The sequence below is a fragment of the Notamacropus eugenii genome, chromosome 3 (genome assembly GCF_028372415.1).
Source record: "Notamacropus eugenii isolate mMacEug1 chromosome 3, mMacEug1.pri_v2, whole genome shotgun sequence".
In the NCBI taxonomy this organism is placed as follows: domain Eukaryota; kingdom Metazoa; phylum Chordata; class Mammalia; order Diprotodontia; family Macropodidae; genus Notamacropus; species Notamacropus eugenii.
In genome coordinates this window covers 179,626,453-179,648,469 of record NC_092874.1, presented here as the reverse complement: position 1 = coordinate 179,648,469, position 22,017 = coordinate 179,626,453, and the positions used below count along the sequence as shown (strand labels likewise).

At 34.5% G+C, this 22,017-nt stretch overlaps 1 protein-coding gene across 6 annotated transcripts in view; it reads left to right on the top strand.

Moving 5' to 3' along the window:
• Positions 1–22,017, top strand: part of RASSF8 (Ras association domain family member 8) — a 110,300-nt gene that overhangs the window by 68,381 nt on the left and 19,902 nt on the right. For 5 of the 6 annotated variants that reach the window (XM_072653458.1, XM_072653454.1, XM_072653455.1 and 2 more), the window contains one exon: positions 20,431–20,637. In XM_072653458.1, coding sequence (XP_072509559.1) covers positions 20,535–20,637 — 103 coding nt within the window. In that variant the 5' untranslated portion in view covers positions 20,431–20,534. Of the gene's footprint in view, positions 1–12,508; positions 12,608–20,430; positions 20,638–22,017 lie in introns of those variants that run through there. The other variant, XM_072653459.1, reaches the window with a different exon arrangement.

The following is a 22,017-nucleotide window of genomic DNA, read 5'->3' as shown; positions in this document are numbered from 1 at the left end:
GCCCTGTTTTTTGGCCTGTTATTTATTCTTCTGTATTCTTCTCTACTGTTCTCAAATGAATTGAAAAATAAACTGGAAGCAGTGTTAGGAAATAATCTTTATCATTGAGGAACAGAATACAAAAAAACAAGAAAAAGGTTAGAGAAGTTAAGATTTATAGAATTTCTGAAGTAGAAGGAAACAAGACATCAGAATTCTACTGATTTTACTTTAGACAGGGTTGTCCAAACCATGATGCCATATTCTGTAAGGTTATTTTTCTTTAAATTGCTTGTTTTACAGTGCTCTGTCATGAGCAGGGATGGTGTCATGAACTGCTTTTGTGAAACATTTGACAAAATATAACTTTTAGCACTAGGAGAAGCTGATTAAAGTTAGACATGGCTTCATAGGCAAAAGGGCAGAAATGTTTGTAGCCAAATGAAATCAATTTACAAAGCATTTATTAAGAACTTACTGTGTACTGGAATTATGCTAAGTTCTGGAGGGACTAGGTTAATTGTTTGTATTAGATTAACTGGTATATTCATATATAAAAATACTATCTTATTATAAAAGTTCAGACTTAGCTATTAGCTGAATAACTAAGACTCCCTGGAAAATATTCCATAGAATCTCAAGAATTGGAAGAGCCTTCTAAAAACATTTGCACCAGAATCCTTTTATAATATTCCGGAGAAGTGGTCACGCAGGCAGGCAGATTGCCCTGCTTACTGTTCCCTGTACATGGGTGCTCCTCTTCACTCCCACTTCCTAGAATTCTTCACTCAACAATACCTTCTTCTAAAAGAGGCCTTTCCTGCCCCCCCCCCCAATCGTTAACGGTATCCTACCTGAATTTACTTTTATTTTTGTATAATGTGTGTATATGTATTTTCCCCAGTAGAATGTAAGTTTCTTGAGGGCAAGCTGTATTCTCATCTATGCTTTTCTGGACAAATGATAGATACTTAATCCATACTTGTTGAACTCAGCAAGCATCTCCATAATATAGTAGAATTTTTTTAAAAGATGAGTGTATATTGAAACTGCAAATCTATTATGTACACCTTGCTCTTTCTTTCAAATATATATCAAAATATAAAAAAAATCCTGTATAATTCTCTTTTTCTTCCCCCCCCCCCCACCCTAAAGGTGGCTAGTGTGTGTATATGTGTGTGTGAGGGTTGGGAGGTGTAGTCATTCTATATACACTTCTGTTTATCATTTCTTTCTCTGAATGAAGATAGTGTCTTCCTTCATAGGTCCTTTGTAGTTAATTTGGGTATTTATAATGGTTAAAATGACTTGGTCACTCAAAGTTGTTCTTAAAACAACATTGCTGTTAATATTCTGCTGCTAGGGAACGTTTCCTCATATGGAGCTTAATTCCACACTCTGCAGTTTTCCCCAGTTTCTTCCAATTCTACCCATAGATCCAGACAGAACAAATCCAGCCCCTCTTTGATGAAACAGCCCTTCAGATTTTTGAAAGCAGTTATCATGGTCTCCTTAATTGTCTTCTTGGGACCAACCAGCCTCATTTCTTCTTTACCTAGCATGGTCTTCAGTTTTGTCACTGTCATTGTAGCTTTTCTCTGGATGTGTTCCAGATGATCAGTGTACTTCTTAAAATGGGGTGCTCAAAATGGAACTTGACATTCTAGATGTGGCCCACCAGGATAAGAAGAGTGGAACTGCCACCTCCTGTGTTTTCTTAAAACAACTTTAACCCACATTAACATTTTTTGCCTGCCCTGTCATACTGATCTTGCAATTCACTGAAGTTCCCAGTTATTTTTCATATCAAGTATTTTGACACTAATTTCCCATTCTCATTTTTTTAAATTATAATTTTTTGAGTTTATAGCAACCAAAAAATTTTCATCCTTAAAGACACTTGCCTTAATCTTTTGCTTTTTAAAGGCCCCAAATGGATTTTATACTTTATATAAGATTTCTATAACCACATGCAACCAAGTAGGTCTTTAAATTGGTATACTTTAGAATTTGGGTAAGAAAAGCAACTACTTCTGGTTCAAACATGAACACTTAATTTTTGCATATGCTATTGGCTAGCTGATAATTGGAAGGAAAAAAAAGCTTGCCATCACCAAAATGGCTTCAAAGGCCATAATATGCTGGCCATAAGTGCTCAGAAAAACCCCAGCATTGCTCTTCATATTATTTCAGGCAGAAGAAGCTACAGAAGATTAAAGATTACATGTGGACAGTGTTATGCATCTGGCCTAACTTCCTATTCATTGTTTTATTTATTATATTTATATATATATTTATTATATTTATTTATAAATGCTTTGCTGTAGTCCCTTTACAATTTGATGTAATTCAGATGACACCAGTTAAGACCATTCATAAGATCCCCTCTTTTTCTTTTCAAATTTATTTATTTGTTTTCAATTTTCAACAATCACTTCCATAAGTTTTAAATTTTCTCCTCCTCTTCTCTCCCTCCCCAAGACAGGTTCTACACAAACATTCTTATTAAACACATTTTCACATTAGTTATGTTGCATAGAAGAATTAAAACAAATGGGAGAAAGCACAAGTAAAACTAAACAAAGCTAAACATAACAAAAGAGAAAATAGTCTGCTTCATTCTGCATTCCAACTCCATAGTTCTTTCTCTGGATATGGATGGCATTTTGCCTCATGAGTCCTTTGGAAATGTTTTAGGTCCTTGCCTTGCTGTGGAGGACTAAGTCTATCAAAAACAATCCTGCCACACAGTAGCTGTTACTGTGTGTAATGTTCTCGTGGTTCTGCTCACTTCACTCAGCATCAGTTCATATAAGTGTAGGTGATGAGAATTCTTAAATCTTTCCAAGTTGTCTTTACAGTGTTGTTGTTATGGTATTAATTTCCTCTCTTTTCTCTTTATTTCACTCTATATCAGTTCATATAAGATTTCCTAGATTTCTCTGAAACCATACCTTTCATCATTTCTTATGGAAAAATAGTATTCCATTTCATTCATACACTATATTTTATTCAGTCATGCCCCAATTGAAGGACACACCATTAACATATAGATATATTTCCTCTTTCTTTGATCTTCTTAGGGCACAAGTCTAGTAGTATTATCACCGTTGACCTAGTCTTTGAGGACCTAGGATGATATGCATGCAATGATAAGGTGTGAAAAATACTTGAGTGGAGAAATGTCTTCCAGTCTTGGGTGGTGAAGAACTTGAGATTGGCAGTGTTCACAGTCAGGGAACCATATGTTGAGGTCAGGGAACCATAATGTTGAAGTTTGGGGTGGTTGAGGTACCCCAGGTCTTGCCCTAATGAAGTCAACCCAACCCTTCTTTCAGCCAAAATAAAACAAAGTTATTCACCATATTGGATTGACTCTTAAGAAGCCTCACCATTTGTGAGGCTTGTATTAACAAATGGACCAGATTGAATCTGAGCCAAGACCCAGTCTTCTTTGTTATAAATATTGGTTTGTTATAACTACCAAAAAATTCCTTTTCTAAGAATATAGGATGTGAAAAATTATAACCTGCAATTTTAGTTTAAGACCTTAAAATGAAAGTGCTGGATTGATAATGAACTTATATGTCAGTATTACTCTCTGTACTTCAAAAGAACTTGCAGAAGTCAAGTCAGTTAATTAGAATAATCATTCTGGATTGTGAATGTCAAAGAATAGGGATACTATTTATAGTTTATCAGTAAATTAGTACTATGTGTCAAATACTGGTCTAGTAGCTCTTGGAAACAAAAAGTAAAAGAGACAACCAAGGTTACCTTCTCACAGAGCTTACCTACTTCATAAGCTATTCATCTTTAGGATGATTTGAATTGAATAGAAAGGATCTTCAAAAATTATCTAGACCAATTTCTTCCCTTGTACTCCTGTCCTTTATTCAGAAGCATGTTGGAGCAGCTTGGACAAGCACAAGAGCCAACTGTTAAATTTTCTTCTTTCTTTTTTTAAGCACAGAGATGTTTTAAAATTCTTCATTCAGGTCCAAATTCACCCCTCTCCTTTCCCCATTTTGCCACTTTGAAGATCAGGGTTACAATTTTTAAACTCCCCCAAAAGATAGTTGTACATTTTCCCCTTAAAAACCACAGCAGGGAGACTAATTCTCTTTTAATAAAAAACTTCAGAAACTGGTAACAAAAATCTTGAACAATCTCTGTGATGTAGGACATTGATTTAGTTGGTTGTGTCAGTCCTGTCTGGCTCTTTTGTATTTGATGTTGTTCAGTCATTTCAGTCGTATCTGACTCTTTGTGAAATTTTCTTGACCAGAGATACTGGACTGGTTTGCCATTTTCTTCTCCAACTCACTTTACAGATGGAGGAGAATGAGGCAAACAGTGCCTTGCCCAGGGTCACACTGGTAGCGTCTGAGGCTGACTTCCTGACTGCCGGCTTGGGTGCTCAATCCACTGTGCCACCTTGCTGCGTATGGGAAACTGTGGACAAGGACAAATGCCTTCTTATGTCTTTAGAATCTGCTACAGGAAGGACTTGTGGTTCAAAATTTATTAAAAGTATTCCAGGGTGACGCTTTGCTAGGAACAGAATATTATTAGGTCAGGATTGGAAAATGGGCTAGAACCTAGTGTAATTAGGCAGTCCAACTACTGAAACATAGTTTTTGGAATGAGATCAACTCACAGTATTTGCGTACTGTGATATCTGCCCCCCATATGTCTATATCTGTCTATCTACATGCATATATAGATAGGCTCCCCAGACAAATTTGCTTTCTGCCACATGTATTAGGACTAATATTTATCAGAATTTTCCTGATGCAGTTTGTTCCCCTTCTTCCTTCCCCACCTACAACATGGCATAGGCCCAGAGCCTACTTATTTCCTTCCTGTGCCAAGAGTGAGTTTTTCCTAAAAGGAGACAAAGCTATCTTTGAACCTTATTAATTCCAACTTCTCTGATTCAGTCACCTGGCCACTTAGGGTCATAAAAAGTTCTACCCAGGTGGAGTCTAGGCCTCTCATACTTGGTAGATTCCTGAAGGCCACACAAGTCATTCTATCTTTCACTATATCCTAATAACCAGACAAATTTCCATAGGTTACAAGGACCACTTCCAGAGACTCTAAAAGTTATTAGGGTAAAATTGCCCTCCTCTTATTCAATGACTTGCTTGCCTCCTAACATTGCCTTATGGAACCTGAATTAAGAGACTATGCTTCAAATATTGTTTACTGACCCTTGGTCTAGAGGAAAATGAAGAGTAAATTAAACATTGCAACAAGACTTTGAGGACTATTAGTTTTGGGTCATGAGGGGAAGGACTTTTCTTTTAGAGTAAAGCTGGACTACTTACAGTTCATTAGCTTTAAGGCTCAAATAATTAGGCTTTTTTCACCTGCCACGTTGCTTACTTAGGAGGAAAGACATGTAAAAATAATCATACTGGGGTTTTTTGTTTGTTAGTTTGATTTGGTGACTGGAGAATAGTGGAAGAACATAGAAGCCATGACAGTAAGATTAACTCAGAATGTTATTTTTTCTTGAAACAGCCATCTCTCCCTCTTTTGGGAGGTGGTGGGGAACAGAAAGCAGTTTTCACAATGACAGAAAATGTGGAGTTTGGTTTTATTTCACCAGAAATAAAATAATGGTTTCCTGATAAAGGAAAAGGGTAGGGCCTCTGGAGCAGGAAATATACTTTCAAAGCACCAAGTATTTAAGGGGACTGAGCAGTTTCATCTTGTAATATAAGATAAGAAGAAATAGCATTCCATGGGCTACTTGGTCATCTCACCTTGTAAATATTCATGGTGGACATAAAACAAAAGGAATAACAACCTCTTTACCAATAAGAGAGATGTGGCAGACTAGGGCAACAATATCGATTCACAATATGAATTCATTTACAAAACAGTGCAGAAGGCAGTGTCACCTCACAAAAAAAGCACTGAACTTTGAAGAAGAAAACAAATCTGTAGAAAACTGGGCACAATGCCCAAGTTAGATGTGTAGAGATTGATCTGTAACACCCCCCCCCCCCAATAAAAACCACTGTTTCATGAATAGATCTGAAAGCATTCTGCAACAAGTTATTTTGGATCAACTGAAAGAAGTCTATCACATTTGGACTCAGCACCACCATTCATAATGTGTTATTTTGGGAAGTGCATATGGCATAAGGAAGGCTGAACCAAAGTATGCCCAGAAGAAATCTACATGAGAAGCAACACAATTTTGAAAGCCTTGAGGGAATAATTTTTTGAGGAATGTGAAAAAAGAGAGCAAGATATCAAAGAAGTGAATCACAGAACATGTTTCTATCCCCCAAAAAAGGCAATCAAGAAAACACCAGTAACTATCAAGTCATGTCTTATTTTTCATCTCTAAAATCTATATATGTGTCCACGGTATCAGCAAACATGAAAAAAGCATAAACAGGCTTTCACAAGTTATTTTTTGTAGCAAACTATATTTTCTAAGTCTTGAACAGCATCCAGAAGAAAGAGTGATTCCCTGTATGTGGTAGGAATCTTCCACAAAGACATCTGCGGATTACACCAAAATTAATGTCAGGAATGAGGTTGCCCCTTTTCTCAATGACAATCATTGTTGATGAGGTGTCATATTAACTGGGAGGTAGTATAAAATGATCCCTTTAGAACATGAACAACTTTCTCTAAGTGAATGGGAAAAGAAATCCTCTTCCTTACAGTAAGAATATTACAGTGTTGTAGGTCCACTTAGGGAAAATCAAATGAATGAAAAATGCTCATTGTCATACCAGATACCAAGTTGGTGGAGCTGTAAATTAGTTTAACCATTTTAGAAAATGATTTCTAATCATGCAGAGAAGTCACTGTACTATTCGTAGTTGTTGATCCATCAAATCCACTACATATATCCCAAGGAGATAAATGACAGAAAGATGTCATATATATACACACACACATATGTATACATACAAAATATTCAAAGTATCACTGTGATATCAAACAATGAAACAAAGTAGTGGAGCATCACTTGGGGAATGGCTTAACAGTTTTTATAATATCACTCTATAAGAAACAATATACAAAAGAGTTCAGAGAAACCTCAGGAAACCTTGTATAAAGGTTAATCACGGAGTGATGAATTCAGAACTATGAGGACAATAGCTACAATCTAAACCATAATGATAGTACAAGTATCTAGTATGTGGCAAGCCCTATGCTAAGTGCTACCAGCTGAGACCAAAATGAAGCAATCAATGCCACCAAGTAGCATATATCGTATTAGGGGAAACATACACATATAAACAGATACAAAATACATGGAAATCAAATACAAAGTAATTTTAAGGTTCACTAGATACTTTGTGGAATGTGATGATCAAAAAAGGCCTGTAGAAAGTCACAACTGAGTGAGGTAAACTTCAAGAAAGCTAAGGACACTAGAGGCAGAGGTGGGGAGTGAGTACATTATATGGATGGGGAAAGCCTGTAAAACATTGGAGATAGAGATGGGTCATGGGAGAAACAGCTAGTAAGCCACTTTGGTTGGAACAAAATGTATATGAAAGGAGAAGCATATGTGTACATCCAGGAAGGTAGGCTGAAGCCAAATTGTGGAGGGCATTAAATGTCAAACAGAGGAGTTTATATTTAATTTTAAAAGTGGAATAGAGCCTCCAGACCTTCTTCTGCATGAATTAGAGTTAAAGTGGTTGAAAACATGCTATTTCTATTTTCATAAAATCTTATATGTCCCCTCCTTTTCTCTGACACAGCCACCACCCCGTTCTAGTTCTTTATCACTTCTTGCCCACATTATTGGATCACTAACTTATTTTAACTTTTAAAAAAAAGAGGATTTTATGGGATGGAGCCAAGATGACAGAATAAAAGCAAGGACTTGCTTGAACTCTCCCCTAAACCACTCCAAATACCTATAAAAAAAAATGACTCTAAACAAATTCTAGAGCTATGTAATCCACAAAATGACAGAATGAAACAAATCTACAGCCCCGCCCCACCAAAAAAAAAAACCTACAAGGTTGATAGGAAGGGCATATCTCACCAGGTTGGGAGTAGAGTGCAGTCTGGCATGGGCTGTGGCATCATCACAGACAGAGCTGGAGCAGGCTTCAGGGGACCAGCAGTTTGTGGCAGTTTCTAGACTTCTCAACCCACAATTGCCAAAGACAGCATAGATGGTCAGTGAAAAAACTCTGTGGGACCTGGTGAAAGGAGTGTAGTCCAGCTCAGTCTAGCCTCAGCCCAGGGCAGGTGGCAGCAGTGGTAGTAGTGGCAGAGGCTGCAGCAGCAGATATGACTTCCAAAGTTCTGGGCCCACAGACAGTGAGGGATGGAGAGGCTGATACAAAACCCCTGAAGCCTGAGGCAGTAGCCTGGAAGCAGAGTCCTATCTTGACAAAGAGTTTTAGAAGTCAAGAAGATGAGCAAACAGTATAAAAAAACTTAGATTATAGAATCTTACTTTGGTGACAAAGAAGATCAAAACATCCAACCAGAAGAAGGCAACAAAGTCAAAGCTCCTACATCAAAAGCCCTCAAGAAAAATATGAACTCATCGCAGGCCAGGAAAGAGCTTGAAAGAATTTTTAAAATCAAGTAAGAGGCTCAGATTCAATCTAGTTCTGATTCTGTCCAGCTGAAATTCAACCTTACTGCTTGTCAATACAAGAGTCACAAATGTTCAGGCTCCTTAAGAGTCAACTCAATATAGTGGATCTTTAATAAACTTTGTGAGTTTTTGGCTAAAAAATCAAGTAAGAAAAGTAGAGGGAAAAATGAGAAGAGGAAATGGGAATGATGCAAGGAAATCATGAAAAACAAGTCAACAATTGAATTAATTCACAGTTTCATCAACAAGGTATTAATGTATCTTTTCCACAACTTCTGTAGCATTGAGTTCCTACCTTTTGTCATATTTGCAAAATTGCTCGTTGTAAAGCTAAAACTCCAGAGTTGCTTTGGATTGTATTTCTCTTGATATTAATGATTTAGAGCAGTCTTGCTCATTGTAATTCTTCTGAGTGAGCACCATATTCACTGGGGAATGACTCGTGGTAATAGAATTGTGTTGATTCTCCTCTGTGTTTAGAATTTCACACTCTTATCAAAAGAATAAAAGAGGGACAAAAGAAAAGATTAAAAGCTGAAAATAAAATTGAATTTAAGAGTGTCAACATTTGTAACATCTTGATTGGGTGATTACACAACTTTTGAAGTACAGTTACAGAGTAACAAAAGATGAAGGAGTTATTCCGGTGCAGTGTACAGAATGCATATGAGACTACATCCATGTGTCTGACCATCCATTGAGAATCAGTTTATGTCTGAAAATTTTACCCTTGTGGTAATTGGAAATAATTTGATGACATTAAGAAACTGTAAGAATATATTGTGCTTAGCCAGAAGCAGTCAGTCAGATTGACTTAATTAATTGCTTTAAGAACATCTAAATTATGGTGTACATGATCACGATGGTTTCAAATAAATACAGAAAAAACTTCTAATACTTCAAAAATATACATGTTGGTTATTAAAGAGAAAAAATAAATTAGTAACATAATTGGGCAATTTTTTTACTTAAAGCGGTGCCATTTAATTTAGTACACACACCTATTGTCACAAATCAGAAGTTCATAACCACTTTATAAGAAGCACTGCTATGCATTATAAAGATTCACAGTTTCATGAACTGTTCTATGCTTATGTAAGTGTTCATTTTATTTGATGTTTAACTTGAGGAAAAAAATGTAAGATTCAAATAGAGAAACACAACTTGAATATCAAAATATCTGTCAATATACATAAAGCACATTTAATAGAAGATATTCAAGTTGTGAAAATGAGCATATATTCAATTATTCATTACATACATTTCCTACATATTTTAGATAGCATATGGGAGAAGGAGAAAACAGTTGATGGGCTTATTTTTCTTGATAAATGTTGATATTATTCAGATGGATAATTTATTAGCTGAGATTTTTTTAGATATTTTGGGATCTAATTAGAGCTTTCATAGTTATAGATGGAGAGTATCATTCTAATTAGCTGGCAACATTTTAAAATTTTTAGTAATTTGGTTTATGAGGCAGTAGAAGCAGTTTTTATTAGATAAGGCTAAGCAATATCTGCCTTATTATAATAATATTTGCCTTAATATAACAATCTGCCAATAATAATTTATTCTAAATAGATAGTTTTTATATAATACTAAGCTTGATATTTCTTCTTTGGAATTTTTTTTACATAGCCTTATGTAATAGTATCATTCACTTAACTTTTTTCCCTTTCACTGAAAAGTTGTCACTATAATCTAAAAAGGATCTTGTCATTTCAAGTGAATAGTGTATTATAGTTAAAATAGAAAAGGTTTGTTTCAGAATAGAAGAATAGCTGTCCACTTGCCTTGTTGAATGATGCTTACTTTAGCAGTATTAATAGCATTATTTAAAGTTTATCCCACAGGATTTTTTTTGAACTACTACTTTAGACCAGTGGTAGTTGTAGAATGTTTTAGTGCCAATTTTGCCACCTCCAGATTCATACTGATGTTTTCTCCCTATGCTGTAAAATTTGTTCATGCTTTTTCCATCCAGTTCAGTGTCATGTAAAAACATCTCATGTTGCTTGTAATGGTGATTCTAAAAGGATAATTCCATCCTATATAGTACATGGTATATAATTTCATAGAGCATATTGTACATTTCATTGTTTCAAGTTAGTTGAAAGATGTTCTTCTACCAAGCATACATTATTTATTCCTACAATGGCTTGTTATCAACACCGACATATTTTTTTCCTTCTAATGATTTGTTCTTGAATTGTGGAAATGTTTTACATATCACATCTTTGAAAGTAATAACAGCTAGCATTTTTATAGTGTTTTAAGGTTAGTAAAATACCATCTACATTATCTCAATTTATCCTCACAATAGCCCTGTGAGGATACTTGTGAGGTAGATACTATTATTATCCCCATCTTAAAGAGAGAGAAACTGAGTTACAGAGAAGTTAAAGTGACTTGCACAGTGTCACACAGTAAAGGATTTGAGGCAAAACTTGAATGCAGATCCTCCTAACTCCAACCCCAGCACTCTTCACTGCATCCTTCATAGAAATGAAATGTAGTTTACGTAATTGTGAAAGTTTTTAGTCTATATCAACAATCATTTTTGTTTACCTGAAGTTCTTTCCTTAGAGCAGTATTCCTCCTACTATTTATAACATTAGGAAAGTGTTGACAGGGGAACAAACATCCTAACAAAGTCATTTAGATTAATTTTAATGACTTAATTATACATTTTTTGCCAGTCAGCTTTTGACTTTTCATAAATTTGAATTTTAATAAACATCCCTGTTGTCTCTTCCATCTCTAAATCTGTTGTCCTTTGTCACACATTAAGAATGTCTTATATACGTCAATTGAATAGGTTGGATTTTGTTAGTCTTTCAAATTTTTAATTCTATAAACCTTAAAAACCAGATGTCAGAGAGGCTTCCTTTTCATGAATTCCAGTATCTTTTCAGCATTTTTGTTCTTGAAAGCAGGTATATAAAGTATATATGGTATTTTCTGGACCATTTGAAATAATTTCTGACTCAAGTTCATCATATGAAATTTTATTTCTTCACTTTTATCTCTTCCTTCTATGAATTATGAAGCACATCTAAAATAAAATAAGACAAATATATTCATCTCTATATTATAGGTCATATATCCAAATAGGAATGCTTAATGATTTGCTAGTCCCAGAATATATCCCTACTTTTCTTCCATCATGCATCTAATTAATTCCCAAGTGATATATTGTTTCCCTTGAGTTATGTCTTAAGGCATTAGTAACTCTGAGTTCAATTTAAAATGCAAATCTTATTAAAACCTGCACATCTAGAGTCAAGCCTTCTATAAGTGTCAGGGTTCTCAACTAATTCCAGAAGTAATTGGGAGAGGATGATGGAGATTAAGACCATCCCTAAATATATTTGGTAGAGAAAAAAGTAACCCATGAAAACATAACAACAGAAAAATACTGGCAAATATTTCACTTGATATATTGTGAATTGTCTCTTCACTGTGGAGGGAAATGGGGTTGTCTGGTTAGCAGTTTATTAAAGTTCATAATTTTGATGCAGAAGCTTAAGAAATTTGAGAAAGGGAACATAAAAGATAAGAAAAAGAGGGATACTAATAGAAAAGGGGAGTCATGGCAATGGTGGCATTATTTTCAGCATTGTTAATGTTAGTGGTAGCGTCCTATAGCTCTGAGTACCTAAAACGTTGGCAGGGGAGAAGAATGGAAGAGAGGTGAACAACCTTCTACATCTTAATACTGTAAACCCTGAAGACATAGGCATCTGTGGGTGTGTGTTGGGAGCCAAGAGTCACACATCCTCCTGAAACTCCAACAGAACCTCTGAAGGCATAAGAAATCTCCATGGTGACATGCTATGCAATAATGCACCACTGTATATACTAGTGTAGACAATAGCTTGTATACAGGTGGTACAACAGAACAGAGTTAACAGACTGGATTCTAATATCCTAGTGAAAGGAAAAGACTAAAAGAATAACAGGATTTCCTATCAGAGTTCTTTTCCATCAGAGAAAATCAGCTTCTATACATGACTTCAAAGAGTGAGCACAGTAAAATAAATGTCAATGGATTATAATGTATTGGTTGAATCCAGGAAATCAAAGCTATGAAGCCACAGTTAAAAATTCTTAACAAGTCCCAAGTTGCCAAAAGCTATAGAATAGTACCTTACAATACACCTGCTCAAGTGTACCTAGAATACCTGGGGGGGGGGAGGAGATGGGGACAGGAGGAGGAAGGAGGGAATCTCTGTGGGCCAGTATTCACTGAAAAGTGAAAACTGAAGATTTTTTATGAACAAACATAGTTAATTGAACCATGCACAGTTTCAAAAGGATGGCTGGGGACAGGATTGGGGGAGGGCAGGGGGACGACAAGCTCCAGCTGAGACACAACATTACAAAACTATATTATAGCTGGTGGAAAAATATCAAATCATAATACTAAGGCTTTTTCAAAGGTCTCATTTCTATGTCGAATTTCTTAATCCCTTGATCAGTTTTATAATATTAATGGAACTGGACTTGTGCTACTTGATATCTTCCTTCATGGCAAGATATCATTGGTCAGCAAAGACATTTTGCCTTTAGACTTATAGGATGTGGTAAATACTGTGGGCTCCCATAAAATAAAAACTTTCATCACTGGAAAATTTCACCCTTCTAGAGCAGAGATTCTAAACTTTTTCTTTGTTATGGACCCCTGATAATCTGTGGCAGCCCATGGACCCCTTCTCAGAATGATATTTTTAAATTATATAAAATAAAATACATAGAATTACAAAAGACACTAATTACAATGAAAGCCAGATGTAATTTTTTTCCTATCCACGTTGACAGACTTCCTTGAAATTGACCAATGGGGCCCCATGGACCCCAGGATAAGAATCTTTGTCCTGGGATAGTCAAATGTGTCCCACAGTTACGGATTGCTTACAGAATGGATAAGAATGAGGGTTTTTTTCTGACTGATTTCATCATCTCTTTGAATTTTGAGTGAAAAATCATTTTACAACCATAATCTAATTAGGAACACAAAGGAAATGAGAATAATATCTGGAAAAAAACATCAACTTCCATCTTGCCTTTTCTCCAGCTCTTTCCATTGTTTTATATTATCTGCCTAAATGTCCTAGTATCACTTGTATCCATAAATGAAAATGTTTGTTTGCTGTCTTCAGAAGACTTATTGAATGAAATACAGATACATTTCTGAAATTCAAGTATACTTATGAAACAAAAATTAGGTTTCATTTATTGACCATTTTAACGAAAGCAAAAGACTTTTCTTAAGCAGCTTTATAGAAATACACAAAAATAGATTTAATCTTTTTATTTTGTAATCAGGCATCATTTAACTGACTATATATATATATATATATATATATATATATATATATGACTTTGCATTCATTGTATTTTTCTTACTCTTGCAGTGTCAATCTATTCATGATTAACATGTTGTGTTCTTCTCCATGTTGACCAGCACAACCTTATTTATACCAAGCTGAATACCACACAGTTTCCAAAGCTATTTTGTGCAAACAAACAACTCCTTTTCAATTAAATGTAAAGTTAATAAGTTGGTGATTTAAACAAAAAAAGAGGCAGAGATTGTTTTTTAGGTAGAAATTCAATTCTTTAATAAAACAGTATTCTTTTCACTTATTTGTTATCCTCTTCAATTAGTTTGAATATTATGAATAATAACCTACTTATTACTTCTATGAAAAAATTTGGATTGAATGGAAACACCCTTTATATTGTCAAAGAATATGAATTTTAAAATGTTTTGATTCAGGAATGTCTAAATAAATGGAACTAACTGAGTTTTTGGCTTGTAAGGTTGAAGGAAATATTGCTGAGAAATTCCAAAATGGGACTTTTTCTATGTGGATTGATAGAGGTTAAGGCAGTTTTCATAGACATTCTTTTGGGTAAAATTTAGCTTTGTCAAAACTGTAACTTTGCTGCATTTTTCTACTTAAGGAAGTTCAATTCGATTAACAAGCATTTATTAAGTGCTTATAATAGTGTACAAGGCAGTTGGAAAACAAATCTAAAAGTCATATAGTTACAACCTGTAAGAAGCTTACGTTCTATATAATACAACATGAATAGTAAATATAGGATATATTTTTTAAACCCTATCATCAGGGAACCAACATTCTAATGGGCAAAGACAACACTTAAAAGGAATAAAGTTTAAGATTGTGGAGACTATAAAAAGTGGTGGAGAAAATCTTAATAATGCAGATTAAATTTAAAATAATGACAACACATAAAGGAATCTGGAGGGGACAAAGGTAATCCTTCACTGGATCATGTTGAAGAAAACAATATGGGGAGTCAGGAGAACCCAAAGAGGAATGAAAAAGTGAACACTTCTTGGTGGCCACTGGGACAGCAGTTTCAATCCAGTGGAGGGGTCAAAAACTAGACTGCCAAGAGTTAAGGAATGAGTAACAGATGGGAAAGTGGAGGATACAACTATTACTAGAAATTTCCCTTTGTGAAAGGAAAGAGAGATATAGGATTATAGTTTGAGGGAAGGATGGGGCATAAGTAAAGGGTTCTTTTTAAGGAAGGAGAAGATGTGGACATGTTTTAGGCACCAGGGAAGGAGCTAGTGGAGTGTTGGAGATGTAATATAGAAATGAAGTATGGAACATTGCAGCCTAAAGAACTATTTCAGGTGACTGAAAGAAAGGGCAGTTGAGACATTTATAGCAATTTACCAAAGATGACATATGCAATAAGTGGCCTAAAAGACAAAAGTTGGGCTTCTCATGTTGCAAATGGAAGAGATTATAGATCAATATCTAAACTGTTGCATTGATATACGTGGATTGTGAAAAGAACCCACAGGAAAACTACCAGCACATTGGCTAGATTTTCTTTGAGAAGTTTATGAGAGGATATGGATAAACCATTTCCCAGGATGAGAAAGCATAAATTGTATTTTATTCATCCTTGGAGGGAATCCTCATGTCAGTCATGTTATCCATCAAAGCATTGAAGTAAAGTAAAATTAAATCTTTTCAGGATTTAAATCCTAACCATTGACTTAGTACGCTACATCAAAACATTTCTTCCCTTGTGTAAATATCATTCGACTTTTATTTAAAAATGAGATGTGGTTTTCATTAGCTCATCATTGATGAGATCAGTTCAGTGTTCAGCAGATAGAAATTGGACTATTACAGCCCACAAGGCCTTATTCATTTGATTGCTTGCCGCTATAAACCATGCACCTGTTTATACTATCAATCAGGTTGCTTTTATGTGATTTCAAACTTCTTGCAGGCTTTACATGTTAATGTATTTCTTGCTTAGAAATAATTAATGCCTTGCTAAAGTGCTTAAGAAAATTAATTGAAATGCAAAAGAAAACAAGGATACGTTTTGACATTTTACAATGTAGATCTTAGATTTTACTTATCCAAAGAGGATGTATAACAGATAAAACACATTTCTCTCTATTGTTACATAGGACTAGTGTTTTTAAAATAATCATTTTACTTACATAAATGTTTTTTGTGGTTCCAGCCACAGTCCATTCACCAGATAGCCTATGTTTTATTGTTTCATTAAAAGAAATATAAGCGTCTAAAAGAAGCATATTATAATAATGGGGCGAGGAATAAAAATTTGATACTTATTATTAAACTTTTTGTTGAACAGTGAAAAAAATGACTATACAGTGTCCCAAAAGTCTTAGTGCAATTTTAAGCTTAATAGTTACCACATCCATGGTTTAACTAAATGTATGCCATAGTGAAAAGTTTTATGCATTTTGATATAGAAATACTCAATATGACTAGAATGTTCATGTTCTAGAATGTTCAACCCTAATGAAGGGTTTTAACAGGATGAATTGAAGCATAATAGGAATTGGCATACTCATTGTATATACCTCAAGTCTCACAAAACATGCTGGCACACATGTGAAAAAAGTGGTATAACAATGAAACAAATGGCCTTCTTAATTCTCTTTGTATTATACTACATTTGGGAATGGAACTTAATACTTTGTTATTTTGTTCCAGTAAGGTAAAGGAAATACTGTATAATGAGTGCTTTTATTCCACATGCTCTTAAATACCAGGCCCTTCCATCATCCACATATGTTTAGCAAAATGGAACAAGGAAAAAAGAGTACAGAAATTTCTTGTTGTAGCCATTCCCCTCTATCTACTATTGATCATTGCTTTATGATCTCTTAACCATAATTATTTTTTGAAAGTTTTCTCTAAACCTGCACTGGACATTTAATGTTTTCCTGTTTGTCACTTAATTTCAATCTACTAAATAGCTAAACTTGTTATTCTAATGATTGGCAGTGCTATTAGATAGTTGTATGACATTGTGGGGGTGTAACAGTATACCCTGATATACACAGGGGGACCTGCTATTACAGGTTCTTTGATCTGTTTTTCTAAAAGGAAAGCAACTTTTGAGGGGTTAATAATCTCCTTTAATCACCTAGTTCAGGGGAAAAAGTCAGCACCCTGAAGTTCAGAGAAAATACAGAGAAACCAAAGATCAACAGACATGGCTTTCAACTGTCTGACCATAATCAATACATATATCACAAATCAACAAATTGGTTCAACTGTCTGACGAGAGTTACCAAAGAAGGAAGCACCAGCATCTGGGTTTTCAATGCCAGAGGGCTCCTTGGTGTCTTCCCAGAGTCTCATCTGGTCAAAAAACACCACTTCTAGTCAGTAAGCCCGAAAGTAAAACTTCAACTCAGAGTATTTACACCTTTTTTTAGAGCCAGAGGGCATCCCAACTCTTGAGAACCAGTGTTTCATTAATAAAAGGTGCAGACCTTCCTACAAATCTTCCCAAGCCCATTAATGGATGGGGAAGATCTTTAATCACATTAAAATAATTAACAGTACAAAATACCTTCTAGTTAAAGAAACTCTTATTTCTGTACTTTACTCCTAGTAAAGATTCTATGTTGATAAGGGCAAGACTCAATCAGAGGCACTTGATTATATTAAAACAAAAACAGCAAAAGATCCCACTTTGCTTGTCATCGTGGGGGAAAATCTAGGTTTTGGTTTCCTAATTTTTAAAAATAAGAATATTAAACTAGATGATATCTAAGATTCTCTATAGTTATACCTTTTATTATTTTACCTTTATTCCTGCTGTAGTCAGATATATATGAGAGGTGAGACATTTATCTGTCTGGTTCAGGCATCATCATGTACTATCTTTTTTACATATTCCTAGATCATGGAGGGGAAGAGGAAAGTGCTAAAGATTGCTTTTGGATGCTGTTGGTAGACTTTTGGCATAGTCATGGAAAAAGGGAAACAAAAAGATGGGGCTGTAAGATATTCCTCAACTGATGGGCATCCCTGCAATTTCCAGTTCTATGTCACAACAAAGACAGTCACTATAAAAATTTTAGAAAGTATAGGTTCTTTTCCTGTTGTGATATACTGGAATATTTCTGTACTATAAGAAATGATGAGCTCATTGATCTTAGCAAAACATGGAAATACGTGCATGAAATAATGAAAAATGAAATGAGCAGAACCAAGAGAACTTTGTATACGGTAACAGCAATATTGTTTTATGAAGGACTTTAATGGATAAGTTGAGTATTTAATTTGGGTATTTATAATAGTCTTTTATATACTATAAGGGACATAAGAAACATGCTATTTATATCCAGAGAAAGAACTGAAATAGAAGTATCTATAGAATAATTTTATATACATATATATATATATATGGGTATGGATATTGTTGTATATTCACACACCTATTTGAGTCCAATGGTGGCCATCTTGGGAGGGGAATGGAGGGAAGAAAAAAAAGAAATTTACATAATAATTTTGCATATATAAAAGAAATAGTAAGTTACATTTAGTAGGTATGCAGTTTCATGTGCAATCACCTTTTTTATTATACTATTATAGAAATGCTTGTTTTATTCCATAAATTAAAAACAATAAATTTTTTTAAAAAGAAGTTTCAGCGAATCAGAAAGAGAATCACACTAGACTGATTGAGGTCAAACTCTATAAGTATGGTATGCCAATATAGAGTACCAATAATTGCAGGCTTTGGTACCCATTTCATTCCATTTGCAAGGAAGAAGTTAATCATGACATTTCTTTAAGTTTTGGTGACATCTAAATAAATTCTATAATTAGAAGTTTATTCTTTTTGATTTCTCCTTTTAGAAAGACAAAAATACTTTCAGAACATCAGTATGTTATGGAGATTTACTTATTTTATCCATGACATTCTTAACACCCAAGTAAGAGAAGCATAGGAGAATATAAAGAGCTTGATAGAAAAGTGGGATACTTTTTAAACATATCACTATATAGTTCCACAAGTGATTAGATATGTTCTAAGAGAATTTTTCCACACAGGTTCCTCATGGTTTGTAACTTATTCTTCTCAGAACCTAGTTGACTACAATCTTGGAATACCATGTATCCATTTATTCAGTCAACTATTTCATGGGACTACTTTTACTGAAAGGGATAAGTATGCAAAAGTATGCATATTATGTGATTGTCTATGTATATATGTGTATGTATATGACTTGTTCAAGATCTCTACACTCCAAGACTTACACAACAACTACTAAGTCATAAAATGGAGTCAGTTAAGTCAAGGCAACAAACTTATTCTCACAGAAGGCCCTTGGTGGAAGAGGTGATAGGCTTGTTCTGATTTGTCACAGAGACCAGAACTGTGGCTAGTACTAGTGAGTGCAAATAATGAATCCCAAAAAGCTGCCATACTATTGAAATTTACACATATTTTTTTCATTTGTAAAATAGGGATAAAAGTATTTAATTTCTAGAGTTGTTATGAGCATTAAAAGAGACTTGTAAACTGCTTTGCAAACCTTGAACCACTATATAAATGCTAGCTATTGTTGTTGTTGAAATAAGACTAATAACTAATAAAAAGATAAAAACTAATAACCATAATTTACAAAGCTATAACTTCAAATAGGATAAATTCAAAAGTGTAATCAGTTATTTCACATAATTCATACTCATTGGAATGTGACTATTATTAATATTAGCTAACTTTTATAATAGTTCTTAAGTATTATAACTGTTCCAAAGTAGGAGATAATATGTTCCCCCTTACTGTTGATCTTCAAAGACACACTTGTTGGGATATTGTAGAAGGGCTTCTTGGTTAGACAAAGATTAGATTAGATGGATCCTGAGGACTCTTCTAATTCTGAGATTCTTGGATTCTGTGAAATTCTCCCCTTTCCTAAAAATTACCATTTTCTTTGCCTCTTCTAGCCCTGAAGCAGCATTGGGGACATAGGCATCTCAGACATATGCCCTTTTGTGCATAAGATAGACTGCTCTCTGATCAATCAACAAGCATTTATTTATTGTTTACAAAGAAAAGTAAAAACATAATTCCTGACCTCAAGAAGCTCATGTTCTATTAGGGGAAACAATAAAAAAAAACCACTATGTAATACAAGATATAGACAGAATAAATGAAAGGAAGGTAACTTGAGAAGAAAGGCACCAGTGGGGGAAGAGCTTAGAGTCTGACCAATAGAGGCCTCTTACAGAAAGTGAGATTTGAATCTTGAAGGAAAATAAAGCATTCCAAGCATTGGGGACAGCTCCCTAAAAGGCCCAGAATTGCATGATGAAGGGTCATATTCAAGAACCAGCAAGAAGACCATGGTAGCTATGTCATGGAGAACTTGAGGGTCTTTATTTTTTTTAACTTCTTCATTTTAGATTTTCATTCTATTTCAAAATGTTTTTTTCTTTGTATTCAAGAATTCAGAAAATATTTGTTTCAAAGTAAATCAAGGTTTATTATGTTGTTTTTTGCAGCTAACTGCAGATGCTCTGCCTTGTCATCATTTTGGTGGCTGTAGATATGACCTGAAAACTAGATCACTGGATTTATAGCTCCTGCATGATTGGCTGGCTGAACCATGGAACTCAAAGTATGGGTGGATGGAGTCCAGAGGATAGTTTGTGGGGTCACTGAAGTCACAACTTGCCAAGAGGTTGTAATAGCCTTAGCTCAAGCAATAGGTATGTAATCCAGCTTTTACATTCCTAGATTTTTTTTAATATGGTAAAAGTTTTTTTTTTAATTTGTCATATTGGTATATATATATGTCACTATATAAGCCAAGTAAATGTGTAAATTCCATATCTCTGTTCTTATTAGCTCTTTATATCTATAGATAACAACACAGAGGCAACTTAGCATAATGGAGAGAGAGTAGAACTGGAATACCTGGATTTATGTCTCACCTGCCACATTCTGCTTCTGTGGTCTTGGGCAAGTCACTGAAACTTTACTTTAAACTATAACTGTACTAAAAACTATAATTTGTAGATTAAGCACCATTAGCAAAAGGAGGCTCCTCTCCAGGAAATGGATCTACTGATAAAATCATTATCAGGTTAAAAAAAGAATTAAAACCCGAATCTTAAAATATATGGCATGAACAAATTTCACTTTCTACGATTCTTCCCAACTACAAGTAAAACTGTTGCTTCTTTCTCATTCTAACCCCAGAAATATTGTTTCTCCATATATTTTCACCTGTCTTTTTTTTTCTCTCTCAAGTCTCCTAGAACATAAATCTCATAATCCCTACTCAATCTAAAATACAGATATCCAAGAGCTCCTAGAATCCAACATTGGGAAATGCTGCACATATTTTTAAGTGTCCTGCAAATTATAAATATATAAATAAGGTACAACTAAAAATCTACCTGTCTAAATATATACATACAAATAAATAGAAATATACATGCATACACATACATATATTTATGTATGTGTATGCATGTATGTATGTATACATACTCATTTTCAGCAACAGTACTTGAGAAATACAACTTGAGCATTTTTCTTCTGGCTATACTCTAAAGACTAAATTGTAAAGTGCTACATGACAATTAGTGACAGGTCACAGCTTACATGTGTCTTTGTGACAATGCTTAACTTAGTATTGACAGTTTAGCAGAGTTTTTGTTTTGTTTTACTGTTTTGTATCAGTATTTGGTGGGGCTAGTTCAACCTTGGAAAGAACTGTTAAAAAAGTTTAGTACCTTACATATAGGATCTGTAAAAGACTTCAGAAGCCACCTAGTCCAACCTTCTTATTTATAGATGAGTAAGCTGAGCCCCAAAAACATTGAGGGACTTGTATAAGACTATACAAGCAGTAAATGGGATTTGAACTCAGGTCCTCTGACTCCCAAGCCAGTTCTTTTCCAACCATGTCATACTGTCTCCTTATCAGACTTCCTTAATGACTTTAGCCCTAGTGGTTGTAATATTGACTGACTTGCATACAGATGGAACTATCTTGATATGATCTATAAGTTTAAAAAATTGTTTAGGAAGGAATTAATTTTAAGCAGTTTTTAGTTCTTAGGAATTAATCTTGCCCAAGG